This window comes from Lathyrus oleraceus, chromosome 1, assembly GCF_024323335.1.
Source record: "Lathyrus oleraceus cultivar Zhongwan6 chromosome 1, CAAS_Psat_ZW6_1.0, whole genome shotgun sequence".
In the NCBI taxonomy this organism is placed as follows: Eukaryota; Viridiplantae; Streptophyta; class Magnoliopsida; order Fabales; family Fabaceae; genus Lathyrus; species Lathyrus oleraceus.
Genome location: NC_066579.1, coordinates 9,470,505 through 9,492,932, shown reverse-complemented (window position 1 = coordinate 9,492,932; position 22,428 = coordinate 9,470,505). Strand labels below are relative to the sequence as shown.

General features: G+C 35.2%; 1 protein-coding gene across 1 annotated transcript; it reads right to left on the bottom strand.

Annotated features, from left to right (window-relative positions):
* Positions 1–848: 848 nt before the first annotated feature.
* On the bottom strand, positions 849–18,374 carry LOC127087122 (protein FAR1-RELATED SEQUENCE 5-like). Its single transcript, XM_051027980.1, has 4 exons — positions 18,086–18,374; positions 1,702–3,866; positions 1,158–1,226; positions 849–938 (listed from the first exon to the last, which is right to left on the bottom strand). The coding sequence occupies exons 1-4, from the start codon at positions 18,372–18,374 to the stop codon at positions 849–851; spliced, it is 2,613 nt and encodes an 870-aa protein (XP_050883937.1).
* Between the last annotated feature and the right edge of the window lie 4,054 nt (positions 18,375–22,428).

Genomic DNA, 22,428 nt, shown 5'->3' with positions numbered 1-22,428 from the left:
GTTATCGTTCATTTTATGGTTAATGTGTTGAGAATGTGTTGAGTATGTTATGGTTCATTATGTTGTTAATGTGTTATAGTGAATATTGTTCCATCAATGTATTAACCAACTTCATGAAAGGTATTAACCAGGTATGGGACTTCAATTTCCCTTGTTTTAAAGTCTTAAACTTTTGTTAACCAACTTCATGAAATGTATTAACCAAGTCTGATTTGACAATTTCCCTTGTCCTGAAGTCTGGAACTGCATTAACCAACTTCATGAACGGTATTAACCAGGTCTGGGACTGCAATTTCCCTTGTTTTAAAGTCTTGAACTTTCGTAAACCAACTTCATGAAATGTATTAACCAAGTCTGAAAATGAAATTTCAATTGTTTTAAAGTCTAGAAGTGCATCAACCGAAGTTAAACTTCCATTAACCAACTTCGTGAAATGTATTAACCAAGTCTGGGACTGCAATTTCCATTGTTTTGAAGTCTGGGACTGAAATTTCCATTGTTTTGAAGTCTGGCACTGTGTTAACCGAAATTAAACTTCCATTAACCAACTTTGTGCAATTTATTAACCAAGTATGGGACTGCAATTTCTCTTATTTTAAAGTCTGGCACTGCACTAACCAAAGTTAAACTTCCATTAACCAACTTAGTGCAATGTATTAACCAAGTCTGGGACTGCAATTTCTCTTATTTTAAAGTCTGGCACTGCACTAACCGAAGTTAAACTTCCATTAACCAACTTCGTGCAGTGTATTAACCAAGTCTGGGACTGCAATTGCATTAATAAAATATTTTATATATAATATACACCAACAAAGTTCAGTACAATTTGGATTATGACAAAAGTCAATTTACAATATTGCACCATTTACAATTTGGATTAATACAAATTTCAATTTACAATCTTTCAACATCCCACCCGAATATTCCACATGAATAACCTGCACCACCAAATATAACTATTGTTAGTGCATGTAATTTTTTGAACTAGATTAAAAAAAATGTTTGAACGTCATACCATTATGTCAAAAACCAAAAATCCCAAAATCAATACTGCACCATGTAGCTTTGTTAGTATAGATATGTGACAGTCTCCCCAAAATACACATGCCACTAGTTAATAACCAAAAATCCCAAAATCATCATAAATTTGTACAAACTTGAGATGAACCCGTCAAGGTTGTTTCACATGTTGTCAAAAGATCCATGAATGACATACAATTTCCAACCTGTACAATAACATACAAAAATCTAAAATATGATGTACGTAAAATCAAATACATAATAAATTAGTAGTTTAATGAGTACAATTAATTTATCCTCAACATCTACATATGTTTTCCGCAACTCGTACATACGAATCTCTCAAATGGTACATGTGAATTCAAACATTATTTAATACAATCTTATAATGTACACAAACCGCAATACTCGAATCTAAGTAATGCTCTCCATTAACAACCTCAAGAGATGATTCTACACAAATATTACTTCCAAACTAATTTTCCACCATTCCAATATTGCACTCCTACACATTTAAGAAACAAAATGTTAGATTCTACACACACACACACACACACACACACACATATATATATATATATATATATATATATATATATATATATATATATATATATATATATATATATATATATATACACACACATTTAAGATATCATTTATTAACGAAAGTAGACATACTGTAGTAAGCTCAGTGTGATCACTTTTTTTTGTTCGTTTCCTTGACCTCTTGGCGATCGTTTCGGCGACAGATGTTTTCCTTTTAGATGGAGGACGACCTTTACGCTTGACATGTTTTGGACTGCGAATTATATTACTATTGATTGGATTAAAACCATCATTTAGATTTTCTTCAATAAGGGAACTATCCTTTGTGGACATATTAGAGCTAAACAAACGTAATGTCTCATGGAGGTCTTCGGTAGTCTCTTCTGACTCAGCTGCTACTTCAGCAACCTCATAAAAATGCTTGCATAATTTGTCAAACCTGTCCATTTGTGGCTTCAACTCTGTTACACCATAACTAGTCTTGATATATGAATGCTTCCTTTTAATGTTTTTCTTCCATCTCGTTAAAACATACTTCTCTGGAAGACTTACAATCCTCTCCTGACTACACACGGATAACACATGCCGACACACAATACCTCTAAACTCAAATAATGAGCATTCACATTTGAAATCGTGGTTTTCCTTATTAAGCACAACTTTTAAGACTCGCTCTTTGCGTATGTCTCCAACTAATATCTCCTCCAACACATGATACGTAGCAAAGCAATCTTCCATGCTATTTAATGAGGCAGAACAATTCATTTTAGATCTGAATTCCACTTGAATTTCCTTGAATTTGGCATTCGTAAACTCACTTTGGAATTGCTTCTCAATGGATGAGTTTGACCCACATGGAATTGTTGTATCCATCGAATTAAAATCAGCTTCAAATTCCTTTTCTGCCCGACTTCTAAGAGCATTATCATATTGTTTCACGAACTGATTTAGACTTATTGTAGAATTGATATATCCATCAAAGAAAGCATGTATGCTCTCACTACGTTGCGTAGTTGACATACCAGCCCAAAAATAGACCCTTAGCAAAGTTGGTGCCCACCTATGACGCTCAATATATAACCCACCCAACCAATCATTTTCTTGGAGATCAAACTTTTCTATGAACGAACACCATTTTTTTTCAAAACTAGCTGTTGTAAATGTATCATAGACGGCTTCTTTCATTGCATACTTGATCCTTTTGTATTCACCATATCCACTTAGCTTTTCTGGAATTTTTTTCATTATATGCCATAAACACCACCTATGACGAGTTGTAGGGAAGACTAACTCAATAGCATTTTTCATAGCCTTACATTGATCGGTCACAATACCCAAAGGTGCTTTTTCTAGCATACAACGAAGCCATGACTTAAATAACCACACAAAAGAATTCGTGTCTTCACCTGAAAGTAATCCACAACCAAGTAATGTTGATTGACCATGGTGATTCACACCAACGAATGCAGCAAAAGGCATGTCATATTTGTTAGTCAAGTATGTTGTGTCAAAAGTTACAACATCTCCAAAATATTCGTAAGCGGCTCTACTTCTTGCATCAGCCCAAAATACATTCCTCACATGAAAATCATCATCCAAATCTATGTCATAGAAGAAATTTGTATTTTGTTCCCTCATTTTACAAAAATAACTAATCAAAGCCTTACCATCACCTTCTTTTCCAATTGCACGACGCTCTTTGTTAATATAATTCCTCACATCTTTTTCACAAAAGGGAATATTTTCATGTCCTCCTGCATCTTTAACAAGCGATTGAAAAGTCTTGTTGATCCTTACTCCCGCATCATCATTGATTTGGATTGTTCTCCTCACATGTAAGTTCATTTTCTTGTTAGCCTTGAACAATCTTGCTTTTGTAGGGCTAGTCTCATGAGAATGGTTAGATTCAAATTGTGTAATGTACCATAAACCATCTTGTTTCAATTTAATACAAATCTTGGCAGGACAATTTTTTGCTCTAGATGGTAGTGTCTTTAACGTGCATGAAATTTTTGAAATGTTAGACCCCTCTCTTGAACATGAAAGTATTAGGTAGTTGACCTCCCCGTCATCTCCTTTTTTCGATGATCTAATCCTCCATCCAAACCCCTTTTTTAAAGCATACTCTTGATAATATGTTTTAACTTCCTCTAGACAAGAAAAACACATCCCGATTGCAGGAACCCAAAGTGTGTCATCATCATAACCACCACAATCACCGTGATCAACTTCTACATCTTTCCCTTGACTACTACCACATTCTATAAAAATGCTTGAACTGTCCATTCTGACACAAACTGCACAAAAATGTCACTGTTATGTATAATATAAATTTATAACAACGTTGGTTAACAACATTCACAAGTATGGTTAATGTTGTCTATAACTTGGTTAATAAACTCCCAGACGTGTGGACAGGTTTATAACATTGTTTATTACAGACTTGTTTATTAGTGTGACATAACTTGGTTAATACAGTTCCCAAAGTGGTTAACGAACCAACATGAGTAAATATATGAAATCAAATTGTTTCACAGTAAATAAACATGGTTAACGGTGTGATCAAAGTAGATGGATATTGTTTAGAACATGGTTACTGAGCAAACGTGAATAATGATATGAAATCTATAACAGTAGATCCAAAAAAAGAATATTGATATTATGGAATGAATCTACAAAAATGATATCTAGAAATTTACTGAGTTAAATCTTCATCTTCATCACATAATGATTCTAAATAATTTTCTATTTTTCTTTAAAAATCATGTATGTGATTGGGTAACAGGGACGGCGCGAAAGAGAAAGAAGAAGAAGAAATGGCGCGAAAGAGAAAGAAGAAGAAGCAATGGAAACAGGGAAGAAGAAGAAGTGGAAACGATGCTGTGTGTATGTGGTTGTGGTTAGGAGAGAGACACACATCATGGCCCACACTAAATATCTTTATAATATGTTATGTTTATTATTTATTATTTATTATACTATTCTTACACATTTCATACGGTGTAGTGTATGAATAAGTGTAGGAATAGCAAACCTGTAACAAAAAATACAAAAACTCAGACTTGTAACTTGTTACACCAAAGTGGATAACCAGTTACACCTGAAATAAATTAATCTGAAAATTAATTCAATTTTAATAGTAAACGATTACACCAAATCCTGTAACAGATTACGCCTGCGAAAATTTATTTTTTCTACTACTAAAATGTATATCGGACCTTACTATAACATATTAACAATCCGGCAGTAACTATTACTAAGACTTGAATTATTAAAAAAAACTTCAAACATTTATTAAGTATAAATAGCCTACTATTTAGTGATGTTTTTGTCGGTTTCACTAATAATGCATGCTCTAGGTATAATACTTGAATTTTTCCAAAGAATCATCATCCACTAGTGTGAAATGAATGCAAAACTACCTAATTTTTGGAACTTCATATTTAAATAGTCAGAAATAATATCCACTCAATCTGTGTCAGGTTCAATCCAACACTATAAACAGTTAGTGCTTGACCAAGAAAATTGCAATATTAGGTAAACACTCCTTTTTTATAATCCTTTCCATTTTAAAATAGATAAGAAAAATATTGTGAAAGATAATATTATAACACAAATGTATAAATTCTTAGTACTGTACTTATTTCACTATGAGAATTTCCTCTAATGTCAAAAAAAGATAACATAATTATTTTATTCAAACACACATTAAGTACTGTTGTTTAGAACACTTAATGTAGCAACAACATGAGTACTATAGAATATTAAATTGTTGTATGATTGGACTTTTAGTTGAGTTAGTTCATAGAATCTATAAGACATTTTTTCTTCAACAACAAATTGTTCGAAATTCCCTTTCTATTAAGACATTTATGATGCACACGTGATTGTTGCACCAAAATTCAATACCTAAATTTGAGGAACTTGTGTTACCTAACCATAAAAAAGAAATAGGATATTGTCAAAATTTCCACCAGTTGCCTTATTTTTGCCAAACAATGTCAAAATTCCATAATTTTACTGTTCAGTTTTTTTGGGTTTTAAATTACTTTGATGAAGGATTGTCAAATTAGGACGGATGCGACTTATTAACAATTTTCAAGTTCCATTTAGTTGATACTTTATTTACATTAATATATAAATATAAATTAATATTATGGTCAGAATTAAACTCTAAATTAGCAATTTAGAGAATTTTTAAGCTCTATAATATTGATTTCACTTACTATGCAAACAGTTTTTGTGTTGTAAAGTCAATTCATATTTTTAAAGCTATAACAAAACATCATTTAACTTACAAATATAATTTTTTTATTAATTATAAAAACAAAACTTTGTAAAAGACCTTTAATTTTATTGTTTATAGTTTTTTTAAACACATAATTTCAAATTTTCCTTAGACATATAAGATTTATTTAGTCGGTGCAAGTATGTTGACTTGGTGAGCCTCTAGGCTTATTTCATTCATATCTAAACTTTTTTATGTAAAAAATTCCATAATATTCCTATTCTTTTGAAGACTTTAATTAATTTATACAAACTAAACACAAATTTCTTCACTATATGTTAACAGATTGAACTTAAAATTATGGTAGTAGGAAATTGTCAATTAAGTGCATTGACTATCTGATTCACGTGTGGCTGGATCCACCTCGCCCAATATTATAGTTATCACAGTTGTATAGATGTAGTTTGAGGAATCCTACTCTACTAAATATTGTTAAGTTGACACTTTTTATAGGGCTTAGTCACGCACCAATTTTGCATAACAGTAATAAGTTTGATAAATGTAACTTTCATAAGAACAAGTTTATATTGAATTATTTAGGAGATACATAATATCATACTCATGGTTTGAGGGTTTTTCAAAAGCTAACATATTTTTTTTTTGAAAAACATATCATATACTGATTTAAAATCTTAAGACGTGTGTGAGTTCTCTCAGCTTAAGTCTCCACGTTCGTAACCAATGTGGGACTTCTTCACACTATCCACGTTTGTTATTCTTTTTCAACACTCTCCTTCAAGTGCGAGTCTATCCACAATACCCCCCTTCAAGTGAATTTTTTTTTATCTGCATACACTTGTACCGCTCTTGACACTTTTTAGTAGGCCACCCCCTACTCAATAAGAATTTTTGATACAAGTAAGTCGGTCTCTTCTCTCGAATCAGACTCTGATACCAACGTTGGGGTCAAATGAGAGACACACCAAATACTTACCCAAAATCTTAAGGTGATATGTGTGTGGGTTCTCCCACTTATAAACGCCCAAGTCTCCACATTCCTAACCAATGTGATAATTCCTCACATTACTCACTTGTAATTTTTACCCTAAAAAAACACCACCTTAATTCAAGTGCTCCAAGTCTTCCATGGTCATGTTCATCTTCAACCTTTTCAACACATCATTTGTGACTCTCTTATTCAACAAATCAGCCACTTAGTCTTCACTTCTACAATATCCCAATCTTAACTTTCCTTCACTAACAAGTTCTCTCAAGTAGTGAAACATCATTAAGAGTAACAACCTCACCTTCATTGCTGCCAAACTCCTTCAATTGATTCATTAGCCACACAGCTTGACATGCACATAGCAAAATAAAAATGTACTCGACCTCACAAGACGTGAGTGCAACTATCGGTTCCTTCTCCGAACACCATGAGATTGGTGTTCCACTAAACATAAATATGTATTCAACTGCAGACTTTCAATCATCTTTATCTTTGCACCAATTGGAATCGATAAACTCGAGAAAATTGTATTTTCTGCCTGTATCTGCTACAGAAAAGATAATTCCGCAGCCAATCGATCCTTTGACATATCTTAGGATCCTCTTGTTTGCTGCTAAGTGAGACACCTTCGATCTCACCATGAATCTGCTCACGATACCGACATTAAACGCCAAGTATGATCACGTATTGCACAAATAATGCAAGGATCCAATCATCCTCCTATACTGAGTTGGATCAACATCTTGCTCATCCTCAATCTTTAACAACTGTAGTCTCGGTTCAGCCGGAGTAATGGCAGCATTACAACGCTATATTTCAAACTTCTTCAATATCTCAATCGCATGCCTTCTTTGGAGCATAAGAAGTCCCTTTTTGGACTTGTGGAACTCAATACCAAGGAAGTATGTCATGAGGCCAAGGTTGACCATCTCAAATTCTTTCATAAGTCCACTCTTGAACTTAGAAATACACCGTTCGTTGCTGCTTGTTATCAATAAGTCGTCTATATATAGACAAAGGATAACCATTTCTTCACTTGTAGCCATCTTCACATACACACCATGCTCGAATACACATTTCTTGAAGTCAACCTCCTTTAGGAAACCATTTATTCTCTTGTTCTAAGCTCTTGGACTTGCTTTAAACCGTACACCGCTTTCTTCAACTTGTAGAACTTTAACTCTTGGTTTCTCACAATAAAACCAGGGGGTTATTCTACATACACCTCTTTTTCAAGTGGTCAGTTAAAATACATAACACCTCTTTCTCACAATAAGACCCTAATTTTGACCCTAAGACCCCTCATGGCATCATAACATTGCTTATTTGCATTTGCCTTAAGGATCATAGCATCTTGGCTCCTTTACCCTAGGGTTGGGACTTGTGAGAGTTGGTTTGAGACCACCAAGAATGCTTGGATTGTATATTATTGCTTTTCTTATTTTTTTACTAACCAAAAGCACAAAAATATATCACTAACTTTGTTTGTTTTGAAGCTTAAGCAGTCAAGTGATCCAAGGCTTCTAGGAGGCCCCTATGCCCATTGAAGTGGCCAGATGAAGATGAAAGCAAGCATGAAAATGGTTCACAAAGCTCTCAATCATCAATATATGTCTCCCAAGTATCTCAATTTTTCAATTTGATCAAGATAAACCAAAGGGCTTGAGGATTGTTTCCCAAGGAAACCCTAATTCAACTGTGCATTGACTGTGCCTTGCTCATGAAGCAACCTCAACCCATGATCAAATACAATCAATGGGAGTTATTTAATTCATTATTTCATGCATATATGAGCTCATGTGATGGTCCTTAATCATTAATTCATTAAGATTTGAAGTTTGGACTTGAGAAGTTGATCAGTCAATTCATCTGACTATTTTGAAATCCACTAAGACCTAACTTTTGATGTGTTTGTCAAATGAAGATGACCCCAAGATCAAAAATGTTCTTAAGAACCATATGAACAACTTTAATGTTCATCCAAAATTGATTTGAATCTTGTAAAGGCATCATTCATTTCAAAACATTATAGGTCATTTTGACTGAAACCCTAATTTTGGGTCAACTTCCCAAGGACCTAACTACTTCATTTTTTATGATTTTGAGGTGGTACCAAATTAATTGGAAAGTTTAAGATGTATAATTCAATTGTTATGTTGGACAAAATTTCATAATCCTAAAATAAACACATGTGATAATACAAAACATTATAGGTCACTTTGGACCAAAGCCATTGAAATATGAACAAGTCCAACTTCAAGTGCCCATAACTTTCATAAAAAATCAAAATGATGCAAACTTTAAGTATAAATTGCTTGTCTTGAAAATATCTATAACTTTTATGTTGAAGTATTTGTCATTTGAGGCTTACATCATTGAAACATAAGGGCTTGAAGTTGGCCCATTTTGGCAAAATTTCCATATGCATGTTTTGTACCTTGAACTTCATGACCAGTTTTCAATATTTTGCCAACTCCACATGGATTTTTGTTCAACATAACATTTTTTACTCATGTCAAGACCTTTCCAACCATTACCCACATGCCTATGTTTCAATTTTGCAAAGGGCATTTTCGAAGAGGTGAAGTTTTGTGATCATTTATGGAAACCATGTTGAATCTTTGTACACAAGCTAATACAATGAAATCTGCACGTCTAAACCATCTCACATTCATCTCAGCTTGCATTTGCAATAGATTTTGGGCCTCCCATGCGCCTGTACAGGCCCATGCATGGAGGATCCAACTTCACATGCACACGAATTCTTCATGCCTTGCATCAGCCTTGCCTATAAATAGAAGGTTGCATTCACTTCAAACTTCAACCTAAAGGCGCCTGAAATTCTGCAGAAGTGAAATCCAAACCCTCACTCAAAGGAATTTTAATTTTTCTCTCAATTTTTCAAGTTCAATTTTTCAAGTTCAATTTTCAACTTCATTGGTTGATCTTTGAACTTCAATTCCTTAGCCTAGCTTCTCTGTTACCTCAAGAGCAAGCTGCATCAAAGAATTGGAGTAGATCAAGCATTGAAAAGCTGAACTTCGAAGGTTGTTATTCAAATTGTTTTCATTTGAATCTCCTTGGATATTGATCATTTTTTGTGTTGGTTGGTACCTCTGAAGTCCTCATATGAGAGGCAATTGATTTGTGCTTTTAATTTTATGAATTGAGCAAACTCAGATTGAACACCTCATTTTTCTATCTCAGATTTCTCCTTCTATGAGAGTCTAGAGTAGAAACTAAGGGCACATGGGTGATGTACATCACCCCAGCTTTCTATTGATGTATGGATCGTACATTATGGTGGAGGTTGAGAAACCTGCAACTCTGGTTGGAACAGTGAGTCTCACCGGAGAAGACGGTGGTTTCCACCACCGTCCCCACGTGGACGAGTTCCTGGCCCTTGGATCTGGCTTTGGGGATCTAATCTTAGTCGTGCCTTTGGTTGACTTCATTTAATGCAGCGTGTTTCTCTATTGACCAAGGACTACCATGCATGCGCGTCTCCCAGTCTTGTGATCAGCCACGTCAATTAATGAAGTGGGATCCAAGCGCTGTGGATTTTTCTAATTTTTAATTTCTGTTTTAATTTTCTTTTATTTCATTTTATTTTAAAAATTCATAACTTCTTTATTTGGAATCACAAAAATATGGGACCAATTGCAAAAAAAATCTCTTGAATTCTAGTTTCTAAAAATGATTTTTAATTATTTTTGTGATTCCATTTAATATTTTTTGTGAATTATTTCTTTTCTGGTTATTTTTAATTCATTTAAAATACTTTGCAATATTCAAAAATGGCAAAAATATTTTCTTAACATCTTTGAATGATGATGAATCTATGAAAAATATTCTCATCAATTTCTTAATTGATTTAAGATTTATTTGAGATTTTAGTTCAATTATGTTATTTTTTTCTTCATTTTTAATTGTTTAAAATTAGTTTTTGGTTTCAAAAAATGATGAAATTTTTTGTCAAACCTTGTTTGACCATGTTGAACTTATGATGATCCAATTGGACTTTTCCAAGTTGATTTGAATTTGATTTGAAGTTTGACCTTTATTTGTTTATTTTAATTCAAGTATTATTTTAATTCCAAAAATTACCAAAAATATTTTTATTGTTTCTTGACTTCTAAGCTTCATCTCACTTCTGTTTATCATTGATTGATGTTGATCTCATTCATGTTTGATCAATGTGTATTGGTTATGTTATTTGAATTTCAATTATGTACATTCCATTTCTTCTACTTCTTCTTCTTCTTCTTTTTTCTTTTTGATCAATGAGTTAATGATTGATGGTTAACCTTGACATATGAGGGACTTAACCTTCTTTGATCCAAATCAAATTCATCTTGATCAAAGACCAAGTGAATTGCTTTGCATTAGAGATAGGTTGCTTCTTGGTCAAGCAAAAAACCTAAATCCATACAAGATCATTCTTCTTTTCTTTTGGCATGGCAAGTTATAGGAGCTTGGCTTACTAGTCATGGTCTCTAACTTGTGTTTGTTTGCCTATAGTTTTATTGACCGGCCTCAGATAGGTGTGACTACTACATTAGTCCACTTACGATTGCTTAACATAACGCTAAATTGCCTTATGGTACACTAACACTAACTACTAATCACTAACTTTTAATTCAAGCATTTAATTCTTGCAATTTACTTTAATGCAATTTAATTTCTTGCTCATTAATTCATTTGTCTTTTCCCTTTGCTCACTTGAGCTCATGTTTATGTTAATACAATTTGCCTTTTGCTCATTTGAGCACATTATTGTGTATATACTATTGTCTTGTGCTTTGTTTTGTTTTGTTTGTGTGACCCCAATGTAAATGGAGAAAGGACTTAGATTTTAGGACCTTACCTATGCTAAATGGAGTTTGAAGAGAAACCAGGCCTCATACCTTTAGAATGCTAAAAAAGGAAAATTATCAAAAAGCAACTAGGCCTCATGCCTTTAGAATGCTTAAATCTTGAAGATGCATTGAAAGGACCTTAATTCTAAACTCACTCTTGTCCATTCTTTCTATTGCATTGTGGAACTTTTTTGATTTGTGTGTTCTTGTGATAGGGATCCCAAACTTGAGCTAATTAGAAAGAGCCATTGTCATGGACATCCAAAATGAGAGAGACAAAGCCAATTGGAAGATTCCTAGGAGCTTGATTGATTGTTTGCTCGATTGCTTGAGTTATTTGCTTATTGCTTGCCTAAATCCAAAGGAAAAGAGCAACTTGGATCATCTTTATGACCTCAAGAAGAGAACTCCAAGTGGTTTTATTTCTCTTCCCTCATCTTTGCATGTTTAGGACCTAGCCCTTCTCTTCTTCCATCCACTCTAACCCAAGCCAAACACTTTTGTGCAAACATTAACATTGCTTTCAAAATTAGAAACCTAGGCACTATGCCTTTGATTTTTTCAAACTCTTTTCATAACACTTATTTTGAATTGAATCTTAAGTTAACTTTGAGCTTTTTTTGTGAATACTTCTAATTGGTAAATCCAACTCACTCAATTGTTTTTGTGGTTCCAATGGCCACTTTTGCCAAAGCTTTTCATAAACATTAGCTATTAGGTTTGAGTTATCCTAGAGGTTGATATAATGCTCACCTGTATCCTTAGTGATGGACTATAAGTCTTCCATGCTTATTATAGGGTTAACCCCTCACTAGAATGTTGAAGCTCTCCTCACATGGTGGATTTGTGGTTTTAGGTTGAGTTTTCTCCCTTTGATAACAAAAGACCTTAAGGCTTTTGACCAATCAATTCACCAACTCCTTTTGAGATTTTTACCCCGAACTACGAGGTTTTGATTCTACCTTTTTAAGATGGTACGTAGGCAATGGGTTTAGCCATTTGGTGTATCCGCGAAAATCAACCGGCGGGAAAAACAAAACAAACAGAGCCACCACCGTGCGTTATTTATCCCAAAAGAGGGAAAGGAAACGCTCGAAGTAAACCTAGAAAAGACATGGTCTCGCGACCAAAGAGAGATGAGATCGGGAGTCGGTTATGCGAAGGGAAGGTATTAGCACCCCTATGCATCCGTCGTACTCGACGGGATCCACGCTCGAAAGAATAGAAGAAAGGTTGCTAAACACTGCTCAAAAGAATGCACACACACACTGGAAACAACACAGATGGAAAAAAAAGGGGGAGCGGGCTCGCTAGGATATCGCATCATATGCCTACGTATCTCATCTGGAATGAGAATCAGAGCTACCGTAGTTCGGCTCACGCACGCCGAAACAAAACACACACGCAAGAAACCGACTGCCAATCGTTGGGCTTACATCAGACTCCACACAAACAGGCAAACATGGAAACCGAATGCCAATCGCTGGACTTACATCAAACTCCGAACCAACAAACACACACAGGAAACCAACTGCCAATCGTTGGACTTACGTCAGACTCCACACAAACAAAACCACACACAGGAAACCGACTGCCAATCGCTGGACTTACGTCAGACTCCACACAAGCAAGAGATTAACCGGACGCTGAGTCGTCAAAAGCAACAAAAAAGTTGAACAAACAAGCTAACAGGGAGTCTGGTACTCGAGCCTGCTAACTATCAAGCAAACACACACAAAAAAGAAAAAGGGTGCCCGGAGAGATCTTGTATGATCTCCTGCCTATGTACCTCATCTGGTATGAGGATCAGGGCAACGTAGTTCCCCTAAACAGGGGAGAAACTTCTAACCTAACTAGAGACAGGGAAATGACAAACTAGAAGGGAGCCTGACTCGAGCCTAATAGTTATCATGTATTTCTATCTAACTTGCACAGGGAGCAAGCTATCCTAAACAACACAGGCAAAGTCATACAAGCACAAAAGGCAAGCACACACACTATATGCACACAATTGGGCTCATACAAGGTTAGGCTGTGAAACACAAGCCAACTGGAATCGGATGTAGTTAGCTCTTAACCCTAACATTGAGAGTTAGGGTGAAGTAGATGAAATGGGAAGTGAGGGTAGGACCTCACAGCTCTTATCCCTGGCCTGGGAGAGCTTCAGACAAATGAAAGTGTGGGAGTTCAGAAAGTAGGAACTCTTCTCCACATATGACTGACACAACAAAGATCTTGGGTTAATATCCACAATGCATCAACATAAGGTGTGAGCAAAGTGGATGACACACTGAATAGCAGGAGATGGATTACACATCTCTTCTATCTGCCAATTGCCTCATAAGAGGACTTTTCCTGCTTGGCACAAAAATAAACAAACACAAGCATTGCCTCTTAAGGAGGGCTTCAGACAGGTGCCTTCCCACATAACAGGACAGGTCTTCCAAACTACATGAAGTCAGAGAGTTATACCTCAATGGTTAAGCAACCAAGCAAAAGAAAGTTCAAATTGAACTTAAGCAACTTATGTACCTGTGGAAACATCAAACAAATCAGTACAACTATACAGACAATCATGAATATCAAACAGTCAAACCCAATGAGCAAAGGCATAAGCTACAAGTCAAACTCAAATGAGTTAATAACCCTACAAAACACACAAGGTTAGTAGTCAAAAGTAAACATCAAAGGCTCAAGTGATAGAGTATCAACAACTATGGAACTTGAATGTTCAACCTGAAAACAAAACTCAAAGGTAAGCAACCAACCACTAGGTCAAAGCCTAGGGTCAAAGATGGAGAAAAAATTTAAAACAGAAGCTGAAATTTAACATGAATCAACTTCAAACACATCTTGAAACAATCCAAAAGGTCTCATATCAATATCAATTACCAAATCCATTTCATGAACCAAACATGGCAAGGTATGCAAATTGTGACCACATTGTGACACCAGAATGAACAAATGCACATTAAATAAAAAATGATTCAAATAATCTTGGAAAAATTCATGAGTAAACAGGACATACAACATGATCATCACACAAAAAATTAGAGGCATTGGACATCAATAGGCATGGCAATCACATAGCATAAGTCAAGACAAGCACAACAAGCACATGTGTGACACCAATTGTCACACCAACTTAGCATAGGCCTAAAACAGAGATGGATTATGGTAAAGACCTCAAACCAAAGCCAAAACAACACTAAACATGTCTAGAAGTAGTGTGCAAAATTTCACATTCATTGGATAAGGAACAAGCATTTCACAATCACATGAAGTTCAAGGCAATTTAAAAGCTCAAATGTGACCATCCAGAATGAAAAATCTCAATTAAATCAAAAATGATCCCAAAAATTCCAACAAAAATCATGAGCATTCACAACATCCATAATATACATCATACTAAAAATCAAGGCAATTGGAATTCATTTGGCATGGTAAACTCATCAATCAAGTTGAACATCACAAGGTGTGACACAAATTGTCACACCTAACTTAACATGATCATAAAACAGAAATGACACATGATAAAAATACCAAATCAACACCATAATTTCAAGCCATGAGTCTAGTTTCAACATGTAAAATTTCAGAAGCATTGGATTAAAAATGAGCATTTCACAAATGATATAGCATAGCAATGTCAAGAATGGACATGTATTCAATCACTCTAACCAAAATAATTTCCAGGCCAAGCACAATTTTCATTTTAATGATAAAAAAATACTAGAAAAAATCAGGATCACAATGCAAAAAATCTCATCATTTTTGGATCAATTTTCCATTTGTTGTGAATTTTTTAAGATGAAGAAAAATTAAAAAAAAAACATAAGAGAAGCATGTGGAAATGAATGGAGGGAAATTGGAAAATATGTATGGCATTTGAATAAATTCCCTTCGCTGGGAATCGAACCACAGGCGCATTCAAATAGTGAAGCGCGCCAAACAATGAAACACGATCGTTTCATTTATGTGTTGGCAGTCAACACACGTGGTCAACCAAACAGACCAATAGAAACGCTGCATGGCCATGTACATGAGCCAATAGCGATACAACCCTAGGAAACGCATAGGCAACGCTTTTCCATGGCAGACTGAATCAAAAACCGTGGCCTAATCATCTGCATCATCTTCTTCATCGTGTTCATCATGAACAGTGGCATATTCATCATGCACCAAGAACAATTTTCTCAGAAATCAAAATCAAACATATCAACATGTAGATCCTCCATCATACAACTATAATCCACAACTAATTCATCAAGAATCATCAAGACATGCATGAATCGAATCAACCAAGTTCCATCATCACAACTTAAATCACTTATATCTAACTCGAAACAGCATGGAATTGCATGATTTAAAGCTCAGCATCATCAGCATCACAAGATCTACAACATTATCATAACAATTTTAAGAACTAGAGAGATCGAATTTTTGTGACCTCTTGAAGTGCAGAATTGGAATTGTGTTGATTCAAGCCTTGCAATGCTCCAATCCTCTTCTATAATGCTTGTATGGATGATTGGAAGGTAGATCGAAGCTTAATTGCTCTTGAATCCAGTAGAATTTGACATTGCCATTAATGCTTCCAAGCTTGCATATGCTTCAAACATGCACGAATTCTCTTGATTCTTCCTTCAATCTTGCTCCATGATGCTTCCAGATGATGAATTGATCAAGAGAAGTGGATTGTGTTTGAAGAATTTCAAAGAAAATTTGAGAGAAAAAGTTTGATGAATTTTCTAGATCTGAAAATTGTGATTGTTAAACTGAAAAACAGTTAGGGTTATGGTATATATATGTCATGCTAATCAAGCTTTAATCATGTTTAGCCAAATGGTAATGGTAATTAGTAAAATGAGGTGCAAGTGCAATTTTGGTTTTTCACCTTATGCATGAAAATCATAAATGAACAGTACACGAATTTATATTCATTTTCACTTAAAAATCCATTTTGGAGCCAATGGTGGTGGTGGAATGCTTAAACAATGCACCAAATTTAAACTTCAATTTTTCCTTCCAAAAATCAAGTGAAATGCAAATGATTATGTGATGACAATTGGTGTAATGCAATGTATGTTTTGGAAACTAGAGGTTAAAAGGAGAATTTAGCAAAAAGAACCACTTGAATTGGAGTTTTGGTTGAGAAGTTATTCCCATTTGAAGTTCAATGCACCCTTTGTCAAGTTTTGATCATATCTCCTTAACCACACATGAGAAATCCATGATCTTGGACTTTTTGGAAATGGGAGAGAAAGATCTACAACTTTCATGTTCAAAAAAATTTCATTTGAAGCTTTCTTGATGATGTAATCTTGAGTTGAAAACCTTTCCATTTTTGGCAATTTCAAATTATAGGTCACTTTCTATTTTTGGAAAGTTTTGTCCTGACTTTAAATTCTCCAATGTTGATGTTTGAAATGTCAAATGAGACTTGTTTGAACATGAATGAAGTATTTCTACTCACTTCCCACCTCCATTTCCACAATTGACTTGGCAGTTGACTTTTGCAGTTGATAGATGACTTGGTCATGCACTGACGATTCTGAGCCTCAACCACTTGATGAAATGGCACCAAAATGAAACCCTAGCTTATACAAGCCCAATAAAATCATATGATGATCTCCATCTCATTAAAGACCTCATCTCTTTGAAAAACTCTGATTGGCATAATGCAACTGATTAGGGTTGACCAGAGGTCAAAACCCTAATCCCAAGGAATCTTATCAGGAATAATGAACCATGATGATGATGGTGTTCCATTTCAACCAAGATAATGCCCAACCTTCTTGAGGAACCAAGAAACCCTAATTGAAGCACAAACCCTCAGATGATTGGTGATCAATTCATGAAACCCCTTAGGCTTGCATCTCTTAACCTCTCTATCTTCTGAGAAAGACTTAGGAGGATGACTTGCTCATTGTTTCCACATGGTATGCAAAGATGTAATGCCTAATGTCCTACAAAATGCAATGCAATATGCAAAGCTAGCCCCAATAGAGGAGGGCAAATTTTGAGGTGTTACACCATTCAAACACAAAATTGTAAATAACTTGTATATTCTTCTCTCATCTCTCCAATCATGTTTGCACAAATGTCTTTTCACAAATACCAACCTGCCATACAACATTTGTAAAAAGGGCTCCCTTAGAGTACTAAGGATGTTTTGGGTGCTTAAAACCTTCCCATTGCATAACCAACCCCCTTACCCAGATCTCTAACATTTTTATTAGTTTTTGACTTGATAAAACTTCTCGGTTTTTGTTCGCTTTCTAACCTTTCCTTTGGATAAATAGAAGTGCGGTGGCGACTCGAATTGTATGCTTTACTTTTGATTTAGTCAATAAATCTAAAGGTAACGAATACCCCGCTACAATGGGTCAATTTCTATTATTCACAATACCAACAACTAACCTAATGACTTCAATCCTAGAACCGGTGTGAATACCGCTTCAAAGTATATGCCTTCTCTTTGCAAGAATCCCTTTGCAACTAATCGAGCCTTATGCTTGATTATTTCACCCTTGGGGTTTACCTTCACTTTGAACACCCATCTCACACCAATTGGCTTCTTCCCGTCCGGTAGATTAACCAACTCCCAAGTATTGTTTTTCTCAAAAGATTCCAGCCCCTCCTTCATATCACACATCCATTTTGGATCACTTAAAGTCTCTTCCATTTTAACGAGACCGAATTCGGCCATAATTGTAAAATGGACGAAATCACCATCATCATTGACTTCGTTGTCTTATAACAACTCATAATATTGGAGTCTTAGAGGCAAACATATTTGCCTTATTGGTCTTCTTATGTTCTCTTCAATTTGGGATTCGGCGATGGGCTATTATGTACTTCCCAACTAGGCATAATCTGAATTTTCAAAGTTGTAAATGATTACAACTTTTACGTAACTGGTTACAGGTTTGCTGCAGTGTTTATCTCTTCAAAAATGACGTTTTGGCCGATCACAACCCTCATGTTTGTTGCATCAAACAACTTGTAACCATCGGTAGAGTGATACACTACAAGTATAATCATTTATCCTTTATCATCCAGTTTCTTTCTAAGTTTCCCCGGAACAATATCGATACGCTACGGAACCAAAATATCTTAAAGTATTCATATTCAGGTTGAATCCCAACCATGCTTCCTCCGATGTTACCTTGTCAAGCTTCTTTGTAGAACACCTATTCAACAAATAGGAATTTGTGGATACCGTTTCTCCCCATAACTCTTTCAACAAGTTCTTCCCTTGTAACATGCTTCTTACCATGTTCGTGATCGACCTATTATTCCTTTTGGTAACACTGTTTTGTTGCGGTGTATAAGGTGATACAACCTCATGTACACTCCCTTCTTGTGACCAATTATTAATGTTACCAAAAATTCTCCTTCTTGTACTAATTAAAAATGGCCAGTCTCTTTCAATAAGGATTAATCTCTTCTGAATCCATTGATACTCTATTTGTCCAAACTAACAATATTTAGAGCACTTAAGGGTATATGAGATATTACATTGTCCCCCTTAAATTCAAATTTGCCCCTGAATTTCTTCCACTCAAAGAAATGAACATTCGTTACATCACCGTCCTAGGTTAACACTTGACTTTTCTTCAGTCTAATCATCTGACATACTCAAACTTCCAATTTCTTTTCACTGGAAACTTCCTTCCTTCGCGATTTCCCAAAACTCCTTGACTTATTCACACTCTTATTTCCAATCTTAAATTAACTTCTAATCTTGTTCCCACTTAATTCATCTAACATACCACTCTGAATCACTTGGTCATAAATCCCTCTAGAATCCATGACTTCCTTTTCTTGCATCGAGTTACACAAAACCATAACCATAACACCTTATTCAGATTGGATTTTCAAAACTTTTAGGACTCCGTGATATAAATTTACTAATCCATTGACTAAACACAATAATGACGACTCTCATTTTATAGATCCTTCAATAATTGTGACAAAATTTATAATCCATCTATTGGTAACCTTATCAACTTCACTAAACTTGACACTATACTGCAAGCATCTACACACGATGCTTCAATTTTCTCGTACTATTCCAATAAGATAACACATTTGGCATGAGATTATCTTACTGTCATTCCTACGAATAGCTACCTCTCTGATCCTCCATGAAACTCCATTGTGCCATTTTATTCATTATAGTGTATTGACTAGCACATGGGTCCTTAAAGGAGATTTGAATTTTCCTCATATTACCTAATGTCCCAAAACAGTTTCAGAACCTTACCACATCCACATGTAGAACACCCTTCTTTCTGACATAAGATGTAGAAGTATAACTAATTCCTATCAAAAGATAGATATGCAGGAGTCGTACGAGTACGCTCATAAGAGTGTACATAATTCAAAATCATCTTGCACTAGTTTTGATTAATCCAATTTGGTCTGAATATATTTGGTTCTTATTTCCATAATCCATTTTAAGTTCCTTATGGAATTCTGACTCACTCACGGGTTCTGCTGACACATGATTCCAACCAACTGGAGAAAACAATATCAACAAAAAAATTTAAGTCAGTGATGAGATAACACTTTCAAGGAACTCTAGCCAAGCTAGAATGTAATTGTGAGTTTTCCAATATTAATCACAGAGTCTCACAACTAGGTCACACACCTAGAGATAACCTTATACTTCCTATCTAAAGTCATTCATCTCAAACAACCTGCTCCATTTCCTGTAATTCTATCTCGTGTTCTTACTCATATACAATCTGGGTTACATGCTAAACTTCAGGAATGTCTCATTCCTGCTCTCGCCTGAAAGGATAACTCACGAATCTTTTCCACAGGGTAGAGTATCATTGTTCACATCATGTACCATTCTCATGGGGTCTACATCCAAGAGCATATTTCTGAGAGAATCATCCAACGTCATACTATGACTAACCATCTATACCTTACTAACACATATGCAAGTTACTTAACCGATATCTTTGAAATCACCACTTACTAATTCTCTTACATCTTCACTCCTTATGGTTCTCGCTAGTCATAATAGTGATACACCTAAAACTTACTCACATTGAGTATGTTTCACTAGGTTGGTTCCCTAAACGTCTGACATCTTTGACATCTCTATGGATGATCATCTTCGTAATACACCTTCAAAGTTCCAATTTCAAAACTATCAATTTGACTTGCAATAACTTGCAACTCCATTCTCAACCTCGTACATCCACAACGACACACCAATGATATTTAGGATATACTTAGTTTCAACAAGGTGTGAACAACATACTCCATGATTAACCAATCCAAACACTACTTAGGATGATGAACAACAACATGACTTCCAATAAGCCAGTCCTACTCTTGTCAACCATATAATATGCACTCAAGATGAACCTTGACATTACCACACACTTATTGACCATGATTCTCTTCCAAACCAACATCCATTACATGCTTCATCACACAGAGGTTACTTATCTAGATGACTTGCAACTGACAATCCTTGTCGCCTACTTACGAATTCTTATGACATAATCTATTTCAAGTCCCACACTTAGTTCCGTACTCAAGCTTGGCCTGTCTTCCGTTGCTTACTACGGACTCAAACTTCTCAGGATACAAGACTCACTGCTAAAAATAAAGAGTGTGATACTCCACAACCATCCAAAAATAAGGTAATCAATTATGAGGAAAAGGATTGAAATGGGTTTGGAGACCCATATGGAGCGACGATTCCCAAAATGGGTTAATGTCCCATTGGGAATCCAAAATCCACAGGGTGGACCTCAAAGTGGGTTAGAGTCCCATACGAGGAATAAGGCTCTAAATGGGTGTTGAGTCCCATATGGAGCAATGATTCTTGGATTGAGCACGAGTCCCAGGGAAGAATCTGAAATCCACCAGAAGTCAAAGCATGATACAAGGATCTGTAACCCGTGTCAAGAATCCTAGACATAGGGTTGCCCGAGGAAAGATGCCTTGGTATAGTTTCTGAATAGTGGTTGATTTGAGTTGGTAAACTCAAGCGTACATGTTTCCATATAATGCGATAATGCTCTAGTTGCTTAAGTTTTTATTCTCTTTGAACGACTTAAGTTGAGGAAATCAATTAGAAACCCCGTGGATCCGAGTGAACCCATAGAATAGAAGAACTCACTAAGATTATTATCCCATCCCATTATTGTTGTTGTTTTTTATTAATGTTTCGAAGGATTTTGATTATTGTGATCTTCCGCTATGATTGTGTGAAATGAAGATATTGTACATAAATCTTAGGTTTTTGTTTTAGGAATTATTGTATAGCATGTGCCATAGTTTCATATTTTAGTTTGGACATGTGTATATAATGATTCCATTAGTCACTTATGTTGTGCCAGTACCAAAAGTTAACACTTTTATGATATTATTCTAGGTATATATATATTATACAGGGCGTTACAATCACAAAACCTCTCAAAGTCTTTTGAGACTTATTCTCCTCCATCATCCAACATTTTGAGCTTGTGAGCGCTTTGCCTCTCAACCATGGACTTGAACTTATTAAACACTTAAAATACCCCACCCTTTCTCTTGATTAGGTATGTCCATAGCTTTCTACTATGATCATCGATGAATATGACAAATTATATATTATCACTAATAAAATCTACTTGCATTGGTCTACACACATCCGAATACACCACCTCAAGGTGATTCTTAGTTCTACAACCTACATCCTTTCTGAATTTACCCTTATGTTGCTTCGCTTGCACACATTTTTCATAAATTTA

What these genes read in the sequence shown, in the direction of transcription:
- LOC127087122 (XM_051027980.1), bottom strand. Translation starts at nt 18,374, where the DNA reads ATGGCCGAATTCGGTCTCGTTAAAATGGAAGAGACTTTAAGTGATCCA. An exon ending in ATCACACTGAGCTTACTACA is followed by an intron (nt 1,227 to 1,701) that starts GTATGTCTACTT and finishes GTTATTGTACAG; the next exon opens with GTTGGAAATTGTATGTCATT. An exon ending in CCTTGACGGGTTCATCTCAA is followed by an intron (nt 939 to 1,157) that starts GTTTGTACAAAT and finishes TTGGTGGTGCAG; the next exon opens with GTTATTCATGTGGAATATTC.